Source organism: Cherax quadricarinatus, chromosome 9 (genome assembly GCF_038502225.1).
Source record: "Cherax quadricarinatus isolate ZL_2023a chromosome 9, ASM3850222v1, whole genome shotgun sequence".
Taxonomy (NCBI): domain Eukaryota; kingdom Metazoa; phylum Arthropoda; class Malacostraca; order Decapoda; family Parastacidae; genus Cherax; species Cherax quadricarinatus.
The window spans coordinates 56,340,383-56,358,937 of record NC_091300.1 but is presented as its reverse complement, the minus strand read 5'-3'; the positions used below and the strand labels follow the sequence as shown (position 1 = coordinate 56,358,937).

At 43.5% G+C, this 18,555-nt stretch overlaps 1 protein-coding gene across 1 annotated transcript in view; it reads right to left on the bottom strand.

Annotated features, from left to right (window-relative positions):
* LOC128686026 (phospholipid-transporting ATPase ABCA3) overlaps positions 1-18,555 on the bottom strand; it is a gene marked incomplete at its 5' end in the record, with an annotated part of 271,789 nt that overhangs the window by 154,455 nt on the left and 98,779 nt on the right. Inside the window, 1 exon segment of the mRNA XM_070083439.1 lies at positions 18,327-18,481. Coding sequence (XP_069939540.1) covers positions 18,327-18,481 — 155 coding nt within the window.

Here is an 18,555-nt window from a genome sequence, read left to right as displayed (position 1 = left end):
AAGATAGGTTAGGTTAGGTTAGGTAATGGTTAGGCAAGGTTAGATTAGGATAAGATAGGTTAGGTTAGGTTAGGCTAGGTTAGGTTAGGTTAGGTAAGGTTAGGTTAGGTTAGGTTAGGTTAGTTAAGTTAGGAACGGTTAGGATAGGTTCGGCTAGGTTAGGTTAGGTTAGGTTAAGATAGGTTAGGTTAGGTTAGGATAAGTTAGGTTAGGGTAGGTTAGGTTAGGTTAGGTTAGGTTAAGTTAGGTTAGGCTAGGTTAGGTTAGGTTAGGTTAGGTTGGGTTAGGTTAAGTTAGGTTAGGTTAGGTTAGGCTAGGTTAGGTTATGTTAGGTAAGGTTAGGTTAGGGTAGGTTCGGTTAGGTTAGGTTAGGTTAAGTTAGGTTAGGCTAGGTTAGGTTAGGTTAGGATAAGTTAGGTAAGGTTAGGTTAGGTTAGGTTAGGCTAGGTTAGGATAAGTTAGGTTAGGTTAGGTTAGGTTAGGTTAGGTTAGGTTAGGATAAGTTAGGTTAGGTTAGGCTAGGTTAGGGTGTGTGTGTGTGTGTGTGTGTGTGTCTGTGTGTGTGTGTGGGATGTGGGATGTGGGTGTTGTGGGATGTGGGTGTTGTTGTCGAACTAGAGATACCGAAAAGACGTTATAAGTGGGTTGTTGATGTGACTTTTTCTGATGTAGTGTGTCCCCTTATTAACTTTAATGAACTAAAAGGGTTAAAACGAGAAAAAAATGGGAGGTGTGGGTGTTGTGAGTTTCTGATGAAATTAGATAAAACGAGAAAAAATTGTGGGTGTTGTGGGTTGTGGGTGTTGTGGGATGTGGGTGTTGATCTTAGTTTATGGTGATTTTGGTGGTGTTTTGAGTGTATTCAGTGGTGTTTTAGTATTCAGTGGTGTATTTGGGAGTACTCAAATGGTGTTTTTGGAAGTGTTTCAGTGTTGTTTGGAAATGTTCAAAGGTCTTCAAAGGTGTTTTGAGTGTGTTCAAATGTTGTTTTTTTTGAAGGTGATCAAGGGTGTTCAAGGGTGTTTTGAAGGTGTTCAAAGGTGTTTTGAGGTTATTCAAAGGTGTTTTGAGTGTGTTCAAATGATTATGAGAGTGTTTTGAATGTGTTCAAAGGTGTTTTGAAGGTGTTGAAGGGTGTTTTGAGTGTGTTCAAGGGTAGGTGTTTTTGAAAGTGTTCAAGAGTGTTTTGAAGGTGTTCAAAGGTGTTTTGAAGGTGTTCAAAGGTGTTTTGAAGGTGTTGAAGGGTGTTTTGAGTGTGTTCAAGGGTAGGTGTTTTTGAAAGTGTTCAAGAGTGTTTTGAAGGTGTTCAAGGGTGTTTGAAGGTGTTGAAGGGTGTTTTGATTGAATTCAGCGGTGTTTTAGTAGTAATCAGTGGTGTAATTGGGAGTACTCAAATAGTGTTTTGGAAATGTTCATGGGTGTTGTGGGATGTGGGTGTTGTGGGTGTTGTTGTCGAACTAGAGATACCGAAAAAAGATGTTATAAGTGGGTTGTTGTTGGGACTTTTTCTGATGAAATTAGCTAAAACGAGAAAAAATTGTGGGTTGTGGATGTTGTTGTTGTGACTTTTCTGATGTACTGTGTCCCCTTATTAACTTTAATGAACTAAAAGGGTTAAAACGAGAAAAATTGTGGGTGTTGTGGGGTGTGTGTGCGTGTGTGTTAGGTGTCATAGTTTTTTTTTTTTGTGAAAATCTTGGTTACAGTGATAACATTAGTTAAAACGAGTAAAATTTGTTGGTAATTGATGAGGGTAGTGTAGTCGAATTAGAGTTACCGAAAAAAAGATGATATAAGTGGGTTGTGATGAAATTAGTTTAAAAAAAACGATATTCAAAGGTGTTTTGAAGGTGTTCAAGGGTGTTATGTGAGTATTCAAAGGTGTTTTTTGAAGGTGTGCAAATGATTATGAGAGTTGATGTATTGTGTCCCCTTAATAACTTTAATGAACTAAAAGGGTAAAAACGAGAAAATGCCTAGTCTGGAGACTGAGGGATGAGTTGTAATTTAATGAAATGTGTAAGTGCAGATAAATTAGAGATGTTAAATCTTATTTGGGAGTACTCAAATAGTGTTTTGGAAATGTTCAAAGGTGTTCAAAGGTGTTTTGAGTGTGTTCAAATGTTGTTTTTGAAGGTGTTCATGGGTGTTTTGAAGGTGTTCAAAGGTGTTTTGAGGTTATTCAAAGGTGTTTTGAAGGTGTTCAAGGGTGTTTATGTGAGTATTCAAAGGTGTTTTTTGAAGGTGTACAAATGATTATGAGAGTACTTATGAAGGTGTTCAAATGATGTGCAAGAATACTTATGAAGGTGTTCTGGGAGTATTCAGAGGTGATTTGGGGGTGTTCGAATGATGTTTTTGGAGTATTTCAGTGTTGTTTGGAAATGTATAAAGGTATTTTTTGTGAGTATTCAAATGATTTATGAGAGTGTTTTGAAGATGTTCAAAGTAAAAGTGCGTATTTAACTTCGTAATATGTAAAATTGTGAGTAGTGAATTTAACGAAAGTGGATGTAAGCGATGTGGTGACTTTCTGATGCATGTGTCCCCTTATTAACTTTAATGAACTAAAAGGGTTAAAACGAGAAAAATTGGGGGTTATGAGTGAAAATTGTGAGGTGTTGGTTGGAGTGTGAGGGTTTGGGAGGGTGGGGAGGAGGTTACTTCGTGGGGAGTGACCTGAGATGAAATAGTTAAAAAATGTCTAGACTTGTGTTGTAAAGAAATTGTGGGTATTAACGAAAAAAAAAATGTGACTTTCTGATGATGAAAATGTTTTCCCTATGATGTAGGTACTATATCCCCTTATTAACTTGAATGAACTAAAAGGATCGACAAGATTCAGCCTGTGTGCGCGTGACGTCACTGCTATGTCCCCTTATTAATTAAAAGGGTATACAAGATTCAACCTGTGTGCTGGGTCAACACGTGACGTCACTGACCGCCGAGTAAACACCCTTCATTAGACCTGTAGTAAGAGAGAGCACCATGCCCCATAGGAGGAGTTCATTTGAATGCTTATACCCAGAGGGGGGATTCCAAAAACTTGATCCGAGGAATTTCGAAAACCCCATAGGGGGGAATCCAAAAAACTTGATCCAAGGAGATGGAGAATTTCGAAAACCCCATAGGGGGGATCCAAAAAACTTGATCCGAGGAGATGGAGTCATGGTATTGTCGAAAAAAATTTGATCCGAGGAGATGGAGAATTTCGAAAACCCCATAGGGGGGATCCAAAAAACTCGATCCGAGGAGATGGAGTCATGGTATTGTCGAGAAATTTTTGGGGTTGGGGGGTGAAAGTGGGAGGGGGATCCGAGGAAGTGGAGACTTTGATATTGAGAAATTTTTTGGGGATGGGGGGTGAAAGGAGGGGTACCCAAAAAAACCTTGAATCAAGGAGATGGAGAATTTCGAAAACCCCATAGGGGGGAATCCCAAAAACTTGTATTATCGAGAAATTTTTGGGGTTGGGGGCTGAAAGTGGGAGGGGGATCCGAGGAGATGGAGACTTTGATTTCGAGAAATTTTGGGATGGGGGTGAAAGTGAGAGGGAGAACCTCAAACATTTGATCCGAGGAGATGGAGAGCACAAGAAAATGAAATTAAAAAAAAATTCGAAAAAAATCGGAAAAAAATTCGAGGCGCGGGGGCGATCCGGATGACGCTGCAGAAGGCGCGGGCGGGGGTCGCGAAGGGTGCGGGCGGGCGCGTGGGCGGGCGCGCGGGTGGGCGCGCGGGGGGGCGCGCGGGCGGGCGCGCGGGCGGGCGCGCGGGCGGGCGCGCGGGCGGGCGCGCGGGCGGGCGGCGCGGCGGGGGTCGCGAAGGGGGGGGGGGTCGTGGGTGGGGGTATTGGTTGGGGGGTCAAGGGTGAGGTAGTCTCGAGGGCGAGGTCATGGTCAAAACCGGAAGTAACACCTAGGTGTGAAAAGGTGACAATCCAGCCACTGGTCCTAGACCCGATACACCGCCCAGTGGAAGGCCAAAACCGGAAGGAGCCTCCCAGCCGCATGCCTTTTTCCGGAAGGAGCCCCCCAGCCGCTTTTTTGACTACTTATATATATATATATATATATATATATATATATGTCGTGCCGAATAGGCAGAACTTGCGATCTTGGCTTAAATAGCAACGCTCATCTTGCCATATAGGACAAGTGAAAATTTGTGTATGCAATAATTTCGCCAAAATCATTCTGAACCTAACGAAAAAAATATATTTCACTGTGTCTGTTTAGTATTAAATTATTGTAAACAAATCTAAAATATATTTAGTTGGGTTAGGCTAAAATAAATTGTTCTTTTTATGAAAAGGTTAGGTAAGTTTTCTAAGATTCTTTTGTAGCAAAATTAAAAATTTTTACATTAACATTAATGAAAAAAATATATCTTTAAACGTATAAGAGAAATTTTTAGAAAGGACTTAATTTTAAACGAGTTCTTGCTAATTGACCAGTTTTACATATTCGGCACGACATATATATATATATATATATATACATGTCGTGCCGAATATGTAAAACTGGTCAATTAGCAAGAACTCATTTAAAATTAAGTCCTTTCTAAAATTTTCTCTGATACGTTTAAAGACATATTTTTTTCATTAATGTTAATGTAAAAAATTATCATTTTGCACCAAAAGAATCTTAGAAAACTTACCTAACCTTATTATAACAAGAACAATTTATTTTAGCCTAACCCAACTAAATATATTTTAGATTTGTTTACAATAATTTAATACTAAACAAACACTGTGAAATATATATTTTTTTCGTTAGGTTCAGAATGATTTTGGCGAAATTATTGCATACATAAATTTTCGCTTGTCCTATATGGCAAGATGAACGTTGCTATTAAAGCCAAAATCGCAAGTTCTGCCTATTCGGCACGACATATATATATATATATATATATATATATATATATATATATATATATATATATATATATATATATATATATATATATATATATATATATATATATACATATATATATATATATATATATATATATATATATATATATATATATATATATATATATATATATATATATATATATATAATTTTTTTCAACAAGTCGGCCGTCTCCCACCGAGGCAGGGTGACCCAAAAAAAAAGAAAGAAAATCCCCAAAAAGAAAATACTTTCATCATCATTCAACACTTTCACCACACTCACACATTATCACTGCTTTTGCAGAGGTGCTCAGAATACAACAGTTTAGAAGCATATACGTATAGAGATACACAACATATCCCTCCAAACTGCCAATATCCCAAACCCCTCCTTTAAAGTGCAGGCATTGTACTTCCCATTTCCAGGACTCAAGTCCGACTATATGAAAATAACCGGTTTCCCTGAATCCCTTCGCTAAATATTACCCTGCTCACACTCCAACAGATCGTCAGGTCCCAAGTATCATTCGTCTCCATTCACTCCTATCTAACACGCTCATGCACGCTTGCTGGAAGTCCAAGCCCCTCACCCACAAAACCTCCTTTACCCCCTCTTTCCAACCCTTTCGAGGACGACCCCTACCCCTCTTTCCTTCCCCTATAGATTTATGTGCTTTCCATGTCATTCTACTTTGATCCATTCTCTCTAAATGACCAAACCACCTCAATAACCCCTCTTCTGCCCTCTGACTAATGCTTTTATTAACTCCACACCTTCTCCTAATTTCCACACTCCGAATTTTCTGCATAATATTTACACCACACATTGCCCTTAGAGAGGACATCTCCACTGCCTCCAACCGTCTCCTCGCTGCTGCATTTACCACCCAAGCTTCACATCCATATAAGAGTGTTGGTACTACTATACTTTCATACATTCCCTTCTTTGCCTCCATAGATAACGTTTTTTGACTCCACATATACCTCAACGCACCACTCACCTTTTTTCCCTCATCAATTCTATGATTAACCTCATCCTTCATAAATCCATCCGCCGACACGTCAACTCCCAAGTATCTGAAAACATTCACTTCTTCCATACTCCTCCTCCCCAATTTGATATCCAATTTTTCTTTATCTAAATCATTTGATACCCTCATCACCTTACTCTTTTCTATGTTCACTTTCAACTTTCTACCTTTACACACATTCTCAAACTCATCCACTAACTTTTGTAATTTTTCTTTAGAATCTCCCATAAGTACAGTATCATCAGCAAAAAGTAACTGTGTCAATTCCCATTTTGAATTTGATTCCCCATAATTTAATCCCACCCCTCTCCCGAACACCCTAGCATTTACTTCTTTTACAACCCCATCTATAAATATATTAAACAACCATGGTGACATTACACATCCCTGTCTAAGACCTACTTTTACCGGGAAGTATTCTCCCTCTCTTCTACACACCCTAACCTGAGCCTCACTATCCTCATAAAAGCTCTTTACAGCATTTAGTAACTTACCACCTATTCCATATACTTGCAACATCTGCCACATTGCTCCTCTATCCACTCTATCATATGCCTTTTCTAAATCCATAAATGCAATAAAAACTTCCCTACCTTTATCTAAATACTGTTCACATATATGTTTCAATGTAAACACTTGATCTACACATCCCCTACCCACTCTGAAGCCTCCTTGCTCGTCCGCAATTCTACATTCTGTCTTACCTCTAATTCTTTCAATTATAACCCTACCGTATACTTTTCCTGGTATACTCAGTAAACTTATTCCTCTATAATTTTTACAATCTCTTTTGTCCCCTTTCCCTTTATATAAAGGGACTATACATGCTCTCCGCCAATCCCTAGGTACCTTCCCCTCTTTCATACATTTATTAAACAAAAGTACCAACCACTCCAACACTATATCCCCCCCTGCTTTTAACATTTCTGTCATGATCCCATCAGTTCCAGCTGCTTTACCCCCTTTCATTCTACGTAATGCCTCACGTACCTCCACCACACTTACATTCTGCTCTTCTTCACTCCTAAAAGATGGTATACCTCCCTGGCCAGTGCATGAAATTACCGCCTCCCTTTCTTCCTTAACATTTAAAAGTTCCTCAAAATATTCTCGCCATCTACCTAATACCTCCCTCTCCCCATCTAGTAACTCCCCTACTCTGTTTTTAACTGACAAATCCATACTTTCCCTCGGCTTTCTTAACTTGTTTAACTCACTCCAAAATTTTTTCTTATTTTCATTAAAATTTCTTGACAGTGCCTCTCCCACTCTTTCATCTGCTCTCCTTTTGCACTCTCTCACCACTCTCTTCACCTTTCTTTTACTCTCCATATACTCTGCTCTTCTTATAACACTTCTGCTTTGTAAAAACCTCTCGTAAGCTACCTTTTTCTCTTTTATCACACCCTTTACTTCATCATTCCACCAATCACTCCTCTTTCCTCCTGCCCCCACCCTCCTATAACCACAAACTTCTGCCCCACATTCTAATACTGCATTTTTAAAACTATTCCAACCCTTTTCAACCCCCCCACTACTCATCTTTGCACTAGCCCACCTTTCTGCCAATAGTCGCTTATATCTCGCCCGAACTTCTTCCTCCCTTAGTTTATACACTTTCACCTCCCTCTTACTGTAGACAGCCTGTACTGTCAGAGCACACAGCCTAGCCGTCTTCTCTGACTAGTTCATATTTCGCGGCATTCAGTGCTGCCCTCTGTAGGCCTACCTAGGTCGGTGGGAAGCACAGCCCACCCTCTCTCACTCCTGGACCGACCGACTTGACGTACACAAGTACTCCCCCTCCACGGACTGGCTTGCGGTCACTCCCTCACACTGCCCGTTGTGTACTCACTCCTACCCGATTAAAGCCAATCTAGTCCACGGCCGTATCATTGCTACCTACGCTACCTTCATCGGCACTAAACCGCTGTTCAGCAGTAAGAACAGCAATAACAGTGGTGACAGCGGAGTCAGCGGCATTGTGAGCCTCTTCAGGGTGGAGGGGTCAACACCATCGGTCGACGCCAGTCAACATCATCTGTCGTCATCCAACGCACCTGCTGGCCTAAAGAGTTATCTGTTACTCCCAGCGTCTTGACGGGACCCGAGATAGATCTTCGTCCTAGATTTTTCCCACAAAATCTGGACATAGGTGTCACGGCGTCATCTCCAGCCTTAGCAGTCACGTGTTCACCTCATCACCCTCTCTACAGCCCTTCAACACTCTCCAGCACCATTCTCCTGCCTCCTACAGCGTCCCTATGCCCTTCTCAGCTACAAGAAGTAGAGGTGAGGTCGTTTAGTGTGTTGGCTTCGTGTGGCTCCACGCGTGACCACGAGGCAGCTCTGGGGTTGGTTTATACCCTAATCAGCGTGTAAACACACCAGCCTTCTCTGCTATGCAACGACGTCCATCTCGCCGTCCATGTGTGTTGTGTTCTTCCCAGTTCCTCCAAGAAGTTCTACCTGGCTTAACCACGTGGGAACCCAGTTGGCTTAGCCCCTAAGCCAGCAAAGTTCAGCGTCTACAGCAGCTCGTGACTCATCATAGTGTCTACAACTACTCAGCGTCTACGTATCTCCAGCCAGTGCAGTTTTTTTTTTGTGTTGCCCAGTTTAAATTTTTTTTCCCTTTCCCTTGCTGTTTTATTCCCAGTTCATCACCAGTTCTGTTTTCCCCAGTGATTTGTTACAGTAAAACTTACTCGTCCCAGTTCAAAGTTTCACTTAAGCTTGTTTTTAGCACGTTCGAGTAGTGCAGTAAATGTTTTGTTCTCCGTGTGCTGAAGCCGCAGTCAGTCAGCACGCCCAGACACGCTTGCCAGTGTAAACAACCATACACAGCTGTGGTTCACGCCGGGTATCCACGTTTTCCTAATATCTTATACCTCCACAGAGTAACCCCGGTCTTTCCTGTTCTTCCCAAGTCCATTCTGATAATTTTTTTCTACGACATTGAAGCCCCATAGCAGTATACAAATGCTACGAGGCGTGTAGTGTTACTAGAGCATCACTGAAAGTTCCAGGCACCCGTACCTTCGTCCATCTGCACTCAAAGTTAAGTAAACAGTGACTTACCTAGCATTTCCTAATATTTTGTGACATTATTTAACTGTCCTGCACCAATACAGTTAGTTACTGAAGCCATACTTCAGTAAATTGTTCAGTTTCATCAGTGCACATTTTTGCCACTTCCCTACAGCTTCTTAAATTTTGTAAATTTATTTCTGCACTCCTACATTTTAAATTCCAGTATTTTATTCTGCTTCTTGCACCTCAGTTATTGATTTAAATTGTTCAGTGTTAACCATTTATACAATTTACCTCTCACATACAGTCTTCATGTAATTCCTGTGTGCTGTTATTTTGTTAGTTGCACCTGCAAGTTAGCCACAGATTGTTGACACCCTTGCACTGTTTTGTTTGTTAGTGTTTTTTCCTTTTAATAAGTGTAATCTCCAAGTACTTAAGTATTAGTTTATTCTACCTGCAGTGATACAATCTGTGTCTAGCCCATTAAACTTTTCTTCTGTTTCCCCATTTATTTGCTCTACATATATTCTATGTTTTATCAGTGAATATTCACCTATGTGCATTGCATTTTGCTATTTTGTATACCCAAGTCATTGAGTGTATTTTTGGGAACCTGCTTATTTACCATTAATTACCAAAATTCCTTGTGAAGTTAATTAATTTTGACCTTGAGATTGTGCAAATTTTTTCTTTTTGCCAGTGTACACCCTGCTAACACCAGTTAACCTTTGCCATATTCTTGAATTTAATAATTTGCATTTTTATTAATTTTATTTTGTGTGCAATATAGCAATTCTGGATACAGTGTATTTTTTTTTTTTCTGTGATTTTTGGCACTATTCCATACTCTGATATCTTTTCTGCCAACTTCCCTTGTGCAAGTGAATTACCCTTTTTTTATTGCGTTTCAATTTGCAACTGCTAGCACCCGCAATCTTTTTAAACTGTGCTTGCAGCACAGTTTAGTGTTGTGTAGTACCTGATTTATTTTGATTTTGTGCAATTTTTTGCTACCAGTGTTTACAGTTCAACTCCTTTTCATAAATTTTGTTGCCAGATTCCTGGTGAAATTATTGACTATCCTTAGCTTCATTTTGTGCACTTCCCTGTAGTACATTCACTTGCATACATCTCTTATTTTGTGTTCAGAGTGTATCACTATTTCCCTTTTTATTGTTTTGCTCAAATTATTTCTATCACTAAGCAGTTTACCTAGTACTGTGGTGCTGAGTTCTCTTTGACTCTGTTTTGAATTGTAGCCAGTGCATACCATTTCTTGCTCTGACCTGTTTACCCTCTTCGTGACCTAATTGCATTTGAACAATTGACGTCATGACTAAGACACGCAGTGGCCATGCCGTTAGTCCAGATTCTGCTGGTGCCAGCAATGGTGCCTCAGCCAGCGTGAACACGCGGCAGGGCATCGAAGCCCCAGCGACAGTTGGTCAACTTGTGGCTCAAGCCTCGACCACCAGTGGGCCGGCTCATCGTCCATACCTGACCCTTATTTTTGACGGTCGTGCAAATAGTTTAGAGCCATGGCTGCAGTCAGTCGAGGCGACTGTTCAGGCTCTATTTGATAGCCCAACGGAGACACAGTACATTCGTGCTGCTGTTGCAGCAGTGGATCTCACCCAGGGTGATATAGGTGCCTTTGTGCAACTCAAGCGAGTTTGTAAGATTCAGTCTTGGGGTGAACTTAAGGAGGAATTTAGGCGTTATTTTCGGCGTAGTCGCCAACGCCATTACATTGACATCGTTACCAGCGTCTTGGCCGAATGTCAATACCGGCACGAAAGCCCCCTGGCTTGCGTTTGCCGGTTCGAGCAAGCCGCCACGGATTTTACTGATGCCATCAACTCCACTAAGTGGGTGGATGGTGATGGTCGTATTGCTGCTAAAGACATCATCCCCATGCTGGCTGTCGGCATCATGCGGAGGGATGCCGCCCCTAACCTCTGGGCTGCCATTGATGCGCTAGGACTCGGCCCTCAGCACGACGTCCTGGGTGCATATGACGCCATCGACTCGCTCAAGCCGCCTTCCGAGCAAGGCAAGGTTTGCCGCTTTGCGGATGATCCCCTACCCATCCTTCCGGCGCCGTCCACTGTGACCCCGCGGTCGCAGCCGGAAGTCACTTTTGCTGCTGCTGTCAGACAGCCAGCCCACAAAGTTTCTAACCCCAGTCCCACTAACACGCGCCTAAGTAAAAATATTGACCACAGTAACAACAGTCGGTCTCATACAAAAAGGCAGTCATCGACTTCCTGGACCAGGGCGAAACGTCGCCAGCAGACACCACCCCCAACCTCACCCGCTAAGCGTGTAGTGACTTGTTTCAACTGTGGCAAATGAGGGCACTACCGATCGGAGTGTTACAAACCTAAGTCCCTGCAAAGTAACCGTCACAGTCCCCATGCTCAGTATCCCAGTAACCATAACAGTCCCCATGCTCAGTATCCCAGTAACCGTCACCGTCCCCATGCTCAGCTTCGCGAGGGAGTCTGTGTTTACCACAATACTTCCAGTCATACCTCCCATGAGTGTAACAAGCTGCGAAGTATACTGTCAGCTGAGTGGAGCAAGCAGTCGTCGCGCAGTGCTCGTAGAAGCCCTTCCACTAGTTCGGGGGAAGAGGCGCGTCCGCAAAACCAGCGAAACACATAGTAACCCTGTCGGAGTCGCTGTATTCCGTCCCTGTCCGCAATGCATTCGCCGCCCTGGGCAGTGATACGCTTGCCGACAGTGAGGAAACCGAGTGTCTTGACGTTGTTGCCGAGACTCGTACCGTACCTTCCAGGTCGAGCCTCGTCAACAAGTGTCGAGCCTCGAGCAGCTGTGACTCCGGGGATCTCGTCGGCCTGTCATGCCTTCATGTTCGGTATGACAACCCATGTGGACCGCTCATCGAGTCCACTGTCCACAATAAGCCTGTTCAGCTTTTCCTAGATACAGGTTCGGTGGTTAACATTGTCCGCTCCACTTTTTTCCGAGACATTGGCCTTCACGCGGCCATGTTGACAGAGCCGTCTGCCATTCAGACCTTGAGAGGAGTCTCAGGTAAACCGCTGACGGTTCGCGGTCGCACAACGCTAGAATTTGTGGTCCAGGGTCACAAGCTGTCCGCAAAATTCTTAGTCGTAGATGGTATTGTTTTCCATGGTGACCTGCTCATAGGGTTCAAAACCATGGCAGATCTTAGGATCTGTTTAGATCCAGCTGAGTGGAAAGCGGAATTCAACGGAGTGGATGTGCCCTTCTGGGGTGTGCGCTTAGGATCCACTACGTGCTACTCTGTCTCAGAGTATGCACAGTGCCTAGAATCGTTGGAAACCGGTGGTTTCCATAGCACATTCTCCCCGGGGTCGGTCTCTTGTCCTGATCGACCTCGTAGTAGAGCTCGTTGCCCATCACCTCCTGGCCATCAGCGCGTAGTTACCAGTGAAACCCAGTCTGGGGACGCCCAGTCTAACCTTCACTCTAACTCTGACGCTGTTGTAGAGACCAGCAGTTGTCAAGCCGCAGTATCCCTGTCGGCAGGCGACTGTCTGACTCGTGTCATGGCATCAGCGAGCAGAGTTACTGCTTGTACAAAGTATGACGTCACTTTGTCAGCTAACTCGCTCACTCCTGTTACGGTGTACGTGAGCAGAGCTTTTGAAGGAGACCATGTGCTGGTTGACAACGACACATGCCGAGTCAAGGGCCTCTCCCTTGAACCATCCTTGCACACAGTGCAACGTGGTAAGTTGCAAGTCCTTGTTGTCAACATGCATAGTCGAGAATTTCCCCTGCGGAAGAATACCTCACTTGTCGACCTTGTCAGATTCCCTCTCCCGGTGAGAGTGGAGGGTGAAGCCCCAGCTGACTTCCTTGTGAGTGCAGTTCTCCCAGGCGAGTCTGCTGCTGACTCTTCCAACACCCGGCCAGTGCAGGAAGATGATCTAGCTTTGACAGACTATCCTGAAGAGGTCCCAAAACTTCTCCAGGTTCTCAATCGTGCACGTTCTGCAGTTGCACTAGATGGTGAGTCGATGGGTTTGACCCCACTGATCTCTCACCATATTCCACTTGACAAAGGTACTAAACCCATTTATGTACCTGCGTATCGCCTGCCACATGCGCAAAGAGTCTTCGCCGAAGAACTCATTACACGGATGCTCCGTGATGGAGTTATTGAGGAGTCCACTTCCCCGTGGAATGCTCCCCTTATTCTGGTTCCCAAGAAAGACGGAACCTGGCGCCCTGTTATCGATTACAGGAAACTGAATGCATGTACCATCCCAGACCGTTTTCCATTGCCAGTTCTGAACGACCTGTTGCAGAACATCGGCGATAATAAGGTCTTTTCAACTCTTGATCTTCTTCAAGGGTTCTGGCAGATCCCCCTCGATGATGAGAGCAGAGAGTTGACAGCTTTCTCTACTCCAACTGGTCATTACCAGTTCAGGAGGATGCCCTTCGGCTTGCGCGGAAGCCCAATCACGTTTAGTCGTTTGATGACGACAATTTTCCGTACCCTCCTAGGTGGCACGCTCATGGTCTACCTGGATGATCTCATAGTCATGTCGCAAGATGTCCCGTCACATCTTGAGAAACTTGACAGGGTATTGGACAGGCTAGCTCAGGCAAATCTTAAGGTAAAGCTCTCCAAATGTCATTTCCTCCGGAAGGAAATAAAATTTCTGGGTCACGTAGTGACTCAGAATGGCATAAAGACGGACGAGTCTAAAATCTCGGCCGTGCAGAAATTCCCCAGACCCATGACGGCGGATGCAGTCCGGTCCTTCATAGGCCTGGTGGGTTTCTACCGCACCTTTATCGCAGGTTTCTCCACCATTGCTGCACCCCTGACACGCTTACTCAAGAAGGATGCCCCTTTTGAGTGGACGTGTGATCAGGAACGAGCTTTTGTCATTCTTAAGAACAAGTTAACATCAGCCCCAACCCTTAGATTCCCTGATTTCACCAAGGCATTTACCTTGACGACTGATGCCAGCAAAGTTGGCATCGGTGCAGTCTTGTCACAGGAATCTAATGGTAAGCAACAGCCTATTGCCTATGCTAGCCGTGTTCTTACTAAAGCGGAAGTCAATTATTCAGTGACAGAGCTAGAAGCTTTAGCCATTGTATGGACCCTGAGTCATTTTCGGGATATCATCTATCATTATCCTATCAAGATTTATACAGATCATTTACCCTTATTGGCCCTTTTTGCGAATAAGAACCTCTCGGGAAAGCATGCTCGGTGGTCGCTCACGTTCAATGACTACAACCCTGAAATTTGCTATGTCCCAGGTAAGCAAAATGTTGTAGCTGATGCCCTGTCGAGACATATAGCATTCGTGAGTGTCGGCAATTCGTTCTCTGTTGAGGATCTCGAGAGAGCCCAACGACAGGACCCTGTGTGGTCTCCAGTCCTTCGTTTCCTGACCAAGGAGGACGTTGACTTACAGGTCAAGTCTCCCATTCCACTGAAGGATTTAGTGGTCAACCAAGGAGTACTGTGCCGGGTTGCACAGCTGGTGGACCCCGGCAGAACCGTATACCAACTGGTGATACCAGAGTCCATGATACCAGCTACTCTTAGGTTGATCCACAATGTCCCAGGTGTAGCGCACCCCGGGAAGGACCGCAGTATCAAACAGGCACGAATGAAATATTTCTGGCCTAAGATGGCAGCGGACATTGCCAAGCATGTACACCAGTGTGTTGTTTGCCTACAGCACAAGGGTACCATTACAGGTCCTAACCCCATTCTAAAGTATCCCATTACAAAGGAGCCCTGGGAGAGAACTTCTGTCGACCTGTTGACGATCTTCTCGACCTCGGAGAAGGGAAATAAGCACCTGCTTGTAATGGTAGATAACTTGTCGCGGTACAGTGAATTAGTACCCATCCCTGATAAAACCGCAGAAACGGTCGCTAGTGCTTTCCGTGAGCATGTTGTTCTTCGTCATACTTGCCCACGTGTCCTTCTGTCAGACAATGGGTCTGAGTTTATAAATGGCATAATGCAGGATCTTTGCTCCAGATTCAACATTCATCAAGCGCCAGTAGCTCCACGCCACCCTGCGAGTAATGGTCTTGCTGAACGTACAAATCGCAAAGTCCTGGAGGTGCTCAGAGTAACCGTTAACCCAAGTTGTACTACATGGGATGAGGCTATCCCAGATGTTCAGTGTACATTAAATTCCTCCCTCAACAGCTCGATCGGTGAGACACCTCATTTTGCTTTGTATGGCTATGACAAGAGCTTACCATATGAAATTCTGTTTACTCCACCTAGACCTACTTACGATACTGATAACCCCAGTGTAGTAAAGATGAGGACAACGCAGCTTGTTTTCCAGCGGGTACGAGAGAACCCTATGAAAGCTACTGATAGGTTCACGTCTGAGCGCAATGCCCACGCCAAGGAAAGCAAAGTGGAACCAGGTTGCAAAGTTATGTTGCTCAACCCAGTGCAGACCCCAGGTATGCACAAACTTGTCCCAAAGTTTGTGGGTCCTTACCGTGTCCTACGACAGCTCCGTGGCAATAAGTTCGAGGTGAGGGAGATTGCTACGGGAACTATCAAGGAAGCCCACCTTGATCACATGAAGTATGTGGACCATATGCAGGCCGAAGCAGAGCTGGAGGTGCGTGCGTTGCAACGCCAAGATCAGACTAATGTTAGGGACAAACTGTCTATCCCTTCTTCCACTACTACTGGTACGGAAGATGGCCCAGTAAGGCTCCATACTTATGGCCTGCGACCCAGGACAACAGTACATTTCTGTGACATTGACGTACCTACTGACTTGTCTGACTCCTACGCTAGTTATGCTAATTGTTTGCTTGCAGAAATGGGTATAAATGCACACACATTGTATAGCTAGTCGATAATAGAGTCAGGGTGGACAACATCATGTAATTATGTAAATACTTTTAGAAGGGTACCCAGAGTGTAATGAATTCCATGGATATAGTATTATTGTATGTATGTGCACCAGTGTTTTATAACTAAAAGAAAAAAAAGCCTGTATTACGGTCAGGGCAGTGCTGCCCTCTGAGTTACATGTCACACCTTAGGAAATGCTACTGTCAGTCATTGTTTGCAGATGTGAGCGTGCAACAACGTTAGTAGACGAGTGGTCAACTGATGTTCAGCCCTGCGGACAACCTGTATATAGAAGATTTTAGTTCCAGTGCTGACGTCTCCTGGCTCTCTACTCGATGAAACAGCGCGGGCAAACCAGTTTTCTCTTCCCCTGGATGGGAGAGTTTTTTTTTTTGCCTGTTGCATTTTTTTGTCCATTTATTTATTTACTAGTGAGCGAAAGCCAGTCCCTCTCTGGGGTAGCTAGTGTAATTCCTTTATACCTATGGGCCCACCAGTATTGTCGCGTCGGGACGACGCGAGGTGCGTGGCCGAGCAAATGTAGACAGCCTGTACTGTCAGAGCACACAGCCTAGCCGTCTGCTCTGACTAGTTCATATTTTGCGGCATTCAGTGCTGCCCTCTGTAGGCCTACCTAGGTCGGTGGGAAGCACAGCCCACCCTCTCTCACTCCTGGACCGACCGACTTGACGTACACAAGTACTCCCCCTCCACGGACTGGCTTGCGGTCACTCCCTCACACTGCCCGTTGTGTACTCACTCCTACCCGATTAAAGCCAATCTAGTCCACGGCCGTATCATTGCTACCTACGCTACCTTCATCGGCACTAAACCGCTGTTCAGCAGTAAGAACAGCAATAACATTACTTGTTGTTGCCACCTTCCTCTTTTCCCATCTACCTCTTACTCTAACTGTAGCTACAACTAAATAATGATCCGATATATCAGTTGCCCCTCTATAAACATGTACATCCTGGAGCCTACCCATCAATCTTTTATCCACCAATACATAATCTAACAAACTACTTTCATTACGTGCTACATCATACCTTGTATATTTATTTATCCTCTTTTTCATAAAATATGTATTACTTATTACCAAATTTCTTTCTACACATAGCTCAATTAAAGGCTCCCTATTTACATTTACCCCTGGCACCCCAAAATTACCTACTACTCCCTCCATAACATTTTTACCCACTTTAGCATTGAAATCCCCAACCACCATTACTCTCACACTTGATTCAAAACTCCCCACGCATTCACTCAACATTTCCCAGAATCTCTCTCTCTCCTCTACACTTCTCTCTTCTCCAGGTGCATACACGCTTACTATAACCCACTTTTCACATCCAATCTTTATTTTACTCCACATAATCCTTGAATTTATACATTTGTAGTCCCTCTTTTCCTGCCATAGCTTATCCTTCAACATTATTGCTACTCCTTCTTTAGCTCTAACTCTATTTGAAACCCCTGACCTAATCCCATTTATTCCTCTCCATTGAAACTCTCCCACCCCCTTCAGCTTTGTTTCACTTAAAGCCAGGACATCCAGTTTCTTCTCATTCATAACATCCACAATCATCTCTTTCTTATCATTTGCACAACATCCACGCACATTCAGACTTCCCACTTTGGCAATTTTCTTCTTCTTATTCTTTTTAGTAATCTTTACAGGAAAAGGGGTTACTAGCCCATTGTTCCCGGCATTTTAGTTGACTTTTACAACACGCATGGCTTACGGAGGAAAGATTCTTATTCCACTTCCCCATGGATATAAAAGGAAAAGTAATAAGACCAAGAACTATTAAGATAAAATCAAAGAAAACTCAGATGAGTGTGTATAAATAAACGTGTACATGTATGTGTAGTGTGACCTAATTGTAAGTAGAAGTAGCAAGACGTACCTGTAATCTTGCATATTTATGAGACAGACAAAAGACACCAGCAATCCTACCATCATGTAAAACAATTACAGGCTTTCGTTTTACACTCACTTGGCAGGACGGTAGTACCTCCCTGGGTGGTTGCTGTCTACCAACCTACTACCTATTTATATATATATATATATATATATATATATATATATATATATATATATATATATATATATATATATATATATATATATATATATATATATATATATATATATCCCAGCCGAATGCCAGCCACTCACTGGTCTTCCCTATACCCCACCCCATATGGGGTCGGGTGGGATAGGCCCCACAGTTTGCAGATAGCATGAAGTAGAGTAACTAGGAGATAGTTAATAGCCAGCTTTGAACTACATTCGGTTGGGCGTCTCTCCCTCATTCAGAAAGAAAGACTGGTCCTTTATTAAGTCTGGTCTAAAGAAAACAATATTTACTTACAATATAGAGAGGACAAGTGTGTCTTTTATGGAGCCTAGTATAATAATAACGATAATAACAAAAATAATAATAATAGTAATAATAATAATAATACCCACCCTGCCAAAGAAGAGGAGGTGCTGGAGGACGGTGAGATCGACGAAGAGCATATTATGTTGGGGGCAGAGACCCACCTCCTCCCTCGCCTCAGCCAAGTTGGTCGCAATGTTCCACCCACCAACCTCTGCATACCCTCCACTTGGAGCAAACACTCCTGCAGGTTTATAGAATAATGTGCATTGTTCTAGATATATAAACTGAGAAACTGATGGGGTTCATTCAGTACGT